The sequence below is a fragment of the Mastomys coucha genome, unplaced genomic scaffold (genome assembly GCF_008632895.1).
Source record: "Mastomys coucha isolate ucsf_1 unplaced genomic scaffold, UCSF_Mcou_1 pScaffold4, whole genome shotgun sequence".
NCBI lineage: Eukaryota > Metazoa > Chordata > Mammalia > Rodentia > Muridae > Mastomys > Mastomys coucha.
Genome location: NW_022196910.1, coordinates 531,745 through 540,437, shown reverse-complemented (window position 1 = coordinate 540,437; position 8,693 = coordinate 531,745). Strand labels below are relative to the sequence as shown.

At 52.8% G+C, this 8,693-nt stretch overlaps 1 protein-coding gene across 8 annotated transcripts in view; it reads left to right on the top strand.

Annotated features, from left to right (window-relative positions):
- Nucleotides 1-2,030: 2,030 nt before the first annotated feature.
- Ankrd24 (ankyrin repeat domain 24) overlaps nt 2,031-8,693 on the top strand; it is a 17,210-nt gene continuing 10,547 nt past the window's right edge. The window contains exons 1-6 of one of the 8 annotated variants that reach the window (XM_031348973.1): nt 2,031-2,116; nt 6,597-6,683; nt 6,797-6,927; nt 7,002-7,090; nt 7,615-7,679; nt 8,343-8,400. In XM_031348973.1, coding sequence (XP_031204833.1) covers nt 2,081-2,116; nt 6,597-6,683; nt 6,797-6,927; nt 7,002-7,090; nt 7,615-7,679; nt 8,343-8,400 — 466 coding nt within the window. In that variant the 5' untranslated portion in view covers nt 2,031-2,080. Of the gene's footprint in view, nt 2,117-5,583; nt 5,698-6,462; nt 6,928-7,001; nt 7,091-7,614; nt 7,680-8,342; nt 8,401-8,693 lie in introns of those variants that run through there. The other 7 variants (XM_031348971.1, XM_031348975.1, XM_031348969.1 and 4 more) reach the window with 7 other exon arrangements.

The following is an 8,693-nucleotide window of genomic DNA, read 5'->3' as shown; positions in this document are numbered from 1 at the left end:
GGGTGGGGTGGGGTGGGGTGGGGGACGCGGACGTGCAAAACCCGCACTTTCCAGAGCGCATGCGCCCTCCTGACGCAGCAGGCGCCGTCTTTAGTGCTGGCAGAGACTTTCTCTCTCTGACTTAGTGGATTCCCCGGGCCTGGGATCAGAGCCAGAAGGCTGCTGAGGCCACTCACAGGAGCCGAGGCAGGGGGATTGCGAGTCCCAGACCAGCCTTGTTGCGTAGTGAGACAACTTTGAAACTCTCTGTTTCAAAAGAGCCAACATCAGCAACAAAACCCAGAAACGAAACAAAGCAAAGCGAAACAAAAACCCTCTAGCACAGTTCTCAGTGTGTAGAGCCCTGCCCCGAGTGCTTATAGCGCTGGCGGGAGGGGACACAGCAAGTTCGAAGCCACGCTAGGCTCCATGATAACATAACCTACTGTCAACCAGTGTCTGCCTGTCTCTAGCTACAGGATAGAATGAATGGGAAACTGGGGTTCTTGGGCAGAGGAAAGACCCCTGGGCCCCCTGCCACCATTTCCCGGGTTAGTTTCTGGAGTGCACCTGTCCGGATAGCACAGAGCCTAGGGTCAGGTCTACAGAACTGGGCGAGTCCCGCGTGCTACACAGAGGTGCCCAGAGATGCAGGGATTGGAGGCGCACGAACCTCCTGTGATGCCCCGCTTCCGTGGGCTTCTAGAGATGGGAGGCGAGGCACTATCTGATCATTCTGCCTGGTGGTAATCAACAGACACGGGAGCAGGCCATGGTGATGGTGACCGGGGACCTGAGTCAATGGTAGCATATAACAACAGAAGCTTCCTGACCCCCGTGGAGACCCCAAGAAAGGCTTCGAGGAGGCAGGAGCACACAGGGAGGTGACAGAGGCTGTCCTTGGGGCTGGCCATCTGAGCAAGCTGGCCAACAGCAGCTTGTCTCCTCCCTTGGCTCATCCATCCCCTTGGGGCAGGTGCCCCCCCAACCTGATCAGGTGTCACCTCACCTCTGCTGCTGGCTGCTCGGCTCGCAGCTGGAGCGGGTAACCAGAGAGGCTGCTTGGACACTGGGTTCCGGCCTGGAGTCGCTTGAGGTAGGGGGATGCGAGTGAGGGAGGCCAGGGAAGTCGGGGTGCTGCCTGCAACAGTATGAACACACATCTGCACACTTGAGACAGGCAAACACATTCCACTCGGGAGCTGTGGCCCAGGCACAGTGTGCAGCGTCACCCGTGCTGTGTCATCTCTTCCAGGAGGCAAACCCTTAAATCCATAGGCCTTCCCTGCCATCTTGCCTCGATTTCCTTCTGACTGGCAGCATGTGGACAACTCTATTGGGTGTTTTGTCACCCACCCTTGGTAGTGGATGTGAGGTTAAAGTGAACCTGACCCGTCAGACTGATTAATAGAGGAGGTGGGATCAGTGGATGGATGGATGGTTGGGGGATGGATGGATGGGTGGGTGGGTGGGGGATGGATGGGTGGATGGATGAGTGGATAGATGGATGGTGGGGGGTGGATGGGTGGGTGGATGGATGGATGAATGGGTGAGTGAATGGGTGGATGGGGGTAGGGGGGTGGATGGATGGATAGGTGAGTGGGAAGGTGGATGGATGAATGGATCTGCCCTGAATAGATTGTTGTTGCTTATCAAGAGTAGTGACAGTTTTGACCAGACTTTCATGCAAAGGACTACTGTCCAGTGTGTCCTCCTCTCTAGCTCCATTACACATGAAGCCAGGTTAGAGGTACAGGAGGAGACCATTTGGGGAGGTAGATTTAATTCTGTCTGGGAGAGAGGCAATTTTATGAATAGAAACTTCACAGAGAAGTGTGTTTGGGTGGGGAATTCATGGAATCAATGATTGCACAAACTCCATGTTACAGAGCGGTGTGAGCTGCTGGTTGGGATGCACTCTCAGCCCCACCTCAGGGGACTGCCCAGACAAGGAGGAATTATCTCTGTTTACAGTTGAGGACAGTTCCCTCAGAGATTGGACACACAGCAGATCTGCCCAGGCTGTGTTGTGAGGACAGTGTAGCTGACCACTCCACGAACGCCTTGCCCAGAAACAGGACGAGAGCTGCTAGCAGGTGTGATGAAGACCCTCAGGGCACGGTTCAAGAAGACAGAGGTGAGTCTGCAGGCTTGGGGGAGGGCATGAACCCACCACTCCCTCCTCCTGCTCAGAACCCACCTGTCCACTGCCTACCTCCCCTATCCCGTTCCCCCAGCCTCTCCAGCAGGTTCATGGTCCATCTTTCTGGATCAAATGCTGATTGCCCACGTGCCCACTCATGGCTCAGTTCTGTTCACCCACCCCCACTCAGGGTCTTGGTGGTCACTGTGGCAACCCTCCCTCCTCTGCACATGCTGGCAATACCCCCAGTGTTGCTGAGATACCCCCAAACTCTTCCTGCCCCTGTTTTCATTTTTTTTTTTTTTTTTTTTGAGACAGGGTTTCTCTGCATAGCCCTGGCTGTCCTGGAACTCACTCTGTAGACCAGGCTGGCCTCAAACTCAGAAATCCGCCTGCCTCTGCCTCCCAAGTGCTGGGATTAAAGGCGTGCACCACCACTGCCTGTTTTCATTTTCATCATCTGGATGTAGTGATTCCTGAGCTATTCCCGAGGGCTGTGCTCTGAGAGCCCTGGTCTCTTGCTCTGTGATTCTTCAAGGAATGAACTTATATTGTGTGCATTTGAGAGAGGAAGGGTGACTCAGGGAGGCCATGGAAGCTCCTCAAAGTCACACAGCCCAGAAGTGATATGCCTGTCTCCAGTAGGAGATGGAGATAGGTCTCAAAGGGTGTGACCTGCAGGGGGAATGGGGAGGAAGGGCTTGTTGAGGGGGGCAAGAGAGCGAGAGAGTGAGGGTGAGCACGAGCGAGAGCGAGAGAGGGGACTGTTGTTTTCCTACACAGTAAGGCTGGACTGGTCCCTTAATGTATTCTACCTGGCTCTTCTCTTCCCCAGCTAGGTTTTGACAGAATCCCTGAGTATCTCAGTCAGTTGGGAACCAAGTCATTGCAAATGCTGAAAAATGGGCTGGCAAGATGGCTCAGCGTGGAAGGGTACTTGCAGCCAAGGATGCATTCCTGGGGTTTTTTAAAGCATATTTTATTATTTTATGTGTGTGGGAGTACTGCCTGCCTGTCTGTCTGTGCTGGAAACTGAACTCTGGTCCTCTGTGATAGCAGCCATTGATCTAACTGCTAAGCCATCTCTTCTGAGTTTGACTCCCAGAACCCACATGGTGGAAGGAGAAAAATGTCTCCACGAAGTTGTCGGCTGACCTCTGCCTCCTCGCATGTGTGCACGTATGCACATAAATGCAACTTTTAAAAAACTCTTTTTTAAAAAAGAGATTTATTTACACTGTAGCTGTCTTCAGACACACCAGAAGAGGGCATTGGATCCCATTACGGATGGTCGTGAGCTACAAGTGGCTTCTGGGAATTGAACTCAGGATTCTGGAAGAGCAACCAGTGTTCTTAACTGCTGATCCATCTCTCCAGTCCCTATAAATGCAATTTTTAAGTTAAGGAAAAATAGTTTTTGAAAAGCTTAATTAGGCCAGCTGTGATAGCTAAAGTCTTTAATCCCAGCACTTGGGAGGCAAGAGGCTGGTGGCTCTCTGAGTTCAAGGCCATTCTGGTTTATAGTGTGAGTTTCAGGACACCCAGAGAGCTACTACACAGGGAAATCCTCTGTGGAAAAAAAGACACCTATTTAAAAAGCTGAATTATTTAAAAATCTTACAGCCCACCCTTGGCAAGAGACACTTAGCTTGGAGTGTCGGCGTGTTTCGGTAGGGCTTCAGTGAAGGGGACAGAGTAGGGAGAGGCGGGTCCGTGGCGCTGGACCAGCCTGGGCAGCAGATGGGAGGCCTGGTCAGCCCTTCCCCACCAGGAACCGGTCTGCCACCCCCACCCTTCTCTGGTTTCCCCACAGCAGCCAGGGTGAAGCTTGGCTTTTGTCTCGGCAGCCCCTAGGGAAGAAAGTGAACACTCATGGCTGCCTGGAGGCCCCTTGGCGCCTTGGGCCCCTGGGTCCTCTCCTGCTGTGGCCAAGTGCCAGGCTGCAGCCCTGCAGATGTTAGCTCAGGCTGAGCTCAAGTTCCCAAGATGTCCTCCAGGTTCCAGCAGGGGCTCAGTGGGCTCTGGACTCCAGTTTCTCTTGTATAGAATGGGGATTACTTTGTCTGGGGCATCCTTGCTGACCTTCTGACCTTATTTGAGGAAAACCCCTCCAGGCAATGTTAGAGGTTTGTAAAATTTTGGAAGTGGTAGCCCTGGCTGGCCTTGAATCACAATCTTTCTTCTTCAGTCTCCGAGTGTTGGGATCATGGGCTGGACAGCAACACCAGGCTCAAAGTATTCTCTTTCTCCCTTTTTTGTTTGTTTGTTTGTTTGTTTTGTTTTTGTTTTTTCTGTGTAGCCCTGGCTGTCCTGGAACTCACTCTTGTAGACCAGGCTGTCCTGGAACTCAGAAATCCGCCTGCCTCTGCTTCCCAAGTGCTGGGATTAAAGGCCTGTGCCACCATGGCCTGGCTGTCTCTATTTTTTTTTTAAAGTTGACACGTGTGTGTGTGTGTGTGTGTGTGTGTGTGCGCGCGCGCGTACATGTATGTATATATGTATGTGTATATGTGTGTCTATATATGTGTATATATACAAATGTATATATGCATGTGTGTATATATTTATGTATATATACATATATACATGTATACATGTGTATATGTGTACATGCACACACACATGCACACGAGCACTCCAGGACTTCCTGCAGAGAGGGACACACCAGTGTCTAGAGTGTTGTGGATCACAGAGGCAGGAGTTGCTTTTTAGGGAAACCATATTTCCACCTGTTCAAGGCAACTGAGTGAACTACTCACTTCTTTCCGAGTTGTGCTTCTCTGGGATTCTCATCCCACAGCTCCTGTCGTGTGTTCCTGCCTGCTGCCTGCCCTGCCTCCAAGACAGCTTCTAAAGTGCCAACTTACATGCACAGAAGCCACAGAGCTAGAAAGGCATCCAGCAGTCACTCAGTAAATGCAGAACAGAAGAGCGAATGAGTAAATGAAAACATTAACAAATGTGTGAATAATGACTGTTGAAGAGAGTGAATTGGGAAACGATGGATGAATGAATGAAAAGATGGGCATGAATGTATGAATGAATGAACTAATAGAGGACTGGAAGTTGATGGCTGAATGATGGACCACCTGCCCGTCATTCTAAGTAAGTTGAGCTGGAGGTGAGGAGTTAGCGGGCTGACACCCGATAGGAACCATTCAGGAGGTGCAGGGCGGAGCCTAAAAGGGGGATGGAGCGTGTCAGTGCAGGAGTGGAATGGTGGGGAAGAGCGCGCTATTTGACGGCGAGCGGGCCGGGGGGGGGGGGGGGGGGGGGGGGTGGAATGGGAGTTATGTGGAACATAGAAAGGATGTGAGAGGGGCCTGAGCTTTGGTGGATGTGGTGCGGCCTGAAATCTGGGGAGAAGCTGGGCCGGCCCTGTGCCTGAGGCGGATGTGGACCGGGCCTGAGCCTGGTGAGGGAGGGTGCTGAGTCTGGGGAAGAGGCGTGCCATAGGAGGAGGGCAGAGCCTGTGCCACAGGAGTGTGTGGAGGTGGGCGTGGTCTGATCTGGCCCCGCCCTTCTTCTGGTTCGCCATGAAGCAGCTGTGCCTGTGCGCTGCTGCCTCCTTCGCGGTAGGCGTTTGGGTCCCTCTGTGCCTTCCCCTTCTTCCTAGAAAGAAGCTCGGCAGAGGGCGGGGCGCCTGATGAGCCTGGGCGGGAAGTGGAGGGCGGTGCTGAGGGCGTCTGTGCAGGGGTGGGGTCAGCAGGCCGTTGCGGGATGCAGGTTCTGGAGGACACTGTGGACAGTGACTTGGGGACAGCCGATGCTCCTGGGCAGTGACTTTAAAAACAAAACATTCGCGGCTGCAGTTCTGCTGGCCAGGCCTTGATGCTACTTGGGGGCGATGGGGCTGAGCAGCTATGAAGGGCGGAGGCCAGTCATCCCACCATTCGGAGGCTAAGGCAGGGGATCTTTAATTTTAGTTACACCCAGTCTCAGAAAACGAAGACAGTAAAATAATTGTGAATGAGGAGCTTGGCACCACCAAGCCCTGGCTTCCATCCCCAGCACTACATAAACCAGGTGTGATGCTCCACATCTGTCATCACAGCCTTTGAAGACTGGGAGACAGAAAGTTCAGGAATTCAAGGTCATCCTTGACTCACAGCGAGTTGGAAGCCAGCATAGGCTACATGAGACCCTGACTCAAAAAACAAAACAAAACAAAACAAAACAAAAAAAAAAACAAAGCTGGGCATTAAGATCCTCGACTTTAATCCCTGTACTTCGGGAGATTTCTGTGACTTTCAGACTACTCTGGTCTACATAAGAGACAAGTTACTTTAAAAAAGAAAATAGGATGGTACCCTATCTTTCAAATTTGGTTTTGGATTAAGGCACACAGAGGTGGTTTGAGGAGGATTGATATCTGGAAACTGTCCTGTTGGTGGGCCTGGATCCACATGCTGGGGGATGCAGGTTTCAGAGACACTGTCTCGAGGCCCCCAGCCCAGGACCACCTATCCCACAGCTCCGGCTCAGCCCCACCGACCTCAGCTCCTGCCCACCCTGTGGCCGGTGCCCTATCCCGAAACCCGCAGCCAGAGGCAGGCGCCAGGCAAGTGCTCAGGGGTGGGTGGGGAGAGCCTGGAGCAACTGCCCCTGTTCCTCGGTGAGGAGGGGAGATCATCCCACACAATCCCTCGAACCTCTCTGGGTGTGCCACCGCAGGGCCAAGACTGGGGCAAAAGTGACCAGCGACTGCTCCAGGCAGTGGAGAACAACGATGTGGCCAGAGTGGCCTCGTTGATTGCCCACAAGGGGCTGGTGCCTACAAAACTGGACCCCGAGGGCAAGTCTGCGTGAGTGTCCAAGCCCTGGGGCTGGGGCGGCTCCGGACATCCTTCTGGGGTTGACCCCTGACTCGTGCCTTTAGGTTCCACCTAGCGGCCATGAGGGGTGCGGCGGGCTGTCTGGAAGTAATGCTGGCTCAAGGTGCAGATGTCATGAGCACGGATGGAGCAGGTACTTCTGGATGCACCTCTGGGTGGATGGCAGGGCTGCATCAGCTGTCCAGAGCAGAGTCCACAGGTCCAACTGTGGGAGCTCACTGTCCATACTGGGGCTGCAGCTCAGTAGGTAGGACATTCACCAAACATGAGGGAAATCCTAAGGTTTGTCCTCCGAATTGTTGGCGCACACCTGTCAACCTAGCACTTGTGTGGAGGCACGAGGATCAGGAGTTCAAGGTGATCCTCAGCTACATATGAACTGGAGGTCATCCTGGGCTATATGAGAACCCATTAAAAATAAAAGTAAAAGACCCCTTTGATTGCAGCACCAGGTGGCAGAGGCAGGATGATCTCTGTGAGTTCTAGGCCAGTCTGGGCTACTTGGGACATTGTTTCAAAAACAGATAGCAAAGGGATATAGCAGTAGAAAGGCCTCTGGGAACAGCATCGTTTTAAGACGTAGCTGTGTTTTGACATTCAGGCTTGGGAGGCAGCTGAGAGTACCTGGAGGACGAGTCTCTTCTCTTCTCCCTTCAGGTTACAATGCCCTTCACCTGGCAGCCAAGTACGGGCACCCAGAGTGTCTGAAGCAACTCTTGGAGGTCCTGATGTCCATTCCATGTCCATACTGAATTCCAGCTATTTCTCCAAACCCCAGCTGCTCCTGGTCCCCAGCCCTGCCTTGCCCCTTTGTTATAGTCGTCAAAGTAGGGTTATCTGGAGGGCTGGAACGTGGGTTTTCAGGGAAGGAAGATGGGGAGGGGAGAAGAGCCTGAGGGACTGGAGAGATGGCTCAGTGGTTACAGCACTGGCTGCTCCTGCAGAGGGCTGGGAGTCATTCCTGCCACCCCCATGGAGGCCCATAACCATCTGTAACTCTAGCTCCAGGAGATCTGACTCCCTCTTTTGGTTTTCTGAGGCATTACAATCACACACACACACACACACACACACACACACACACACACACTTTAAAATAGATCTTCAAAAATGATAAATCTGTGGGTCTCAGCAGGTAGAAGCGTTTGCCTCAAGCCTGGTCTGATTTTGTTCCCTGGGAAGCACATGGAAGGAAAGAGCAGACTCCCACAGATTATCCTCCACTCTCAGCCGTGTGCCGGGCCATGTGTGAGCATGCACGCACACACAGAAACTAAGGCAATAGAGAGTTAGAGGAGAGAACCTGAGACAATTGAAGCAGGGCCCAAGGGAGAAATCAGTCACTCAGGAAAACAGAGATGACGTCACCTGTCACTCCTTCCCAGGCTTCCTGCGTGGTGGACATTGAGGACAGCAGTGGGTGGACAGCCCTTCACCATGCAGGTAGGTGCAGCCATGTTCTCCCAAATTCGAGGAAGGCCCTCTGCCAATGAGCCACATCCACAGCCCTCACTAGGAATTCTATGGAGTTCCTCCCTGGCCACGCCTCCAGTCCCTCACTGGGATTCTCGACAGGGACTCCACCCTGACCATGTCCTCAGCTCCCTTGAGGGGGGAATTCTGGGTTGAAGGTGGGCTCTATCTCTGACCTGCAGCTCCAGACCTTTTCTTAGTTTTTAAAGAATGTGTGTTCATGTGTCCATGTGTGGCCTGTGGAAGTCAAAAGACAATCTTTT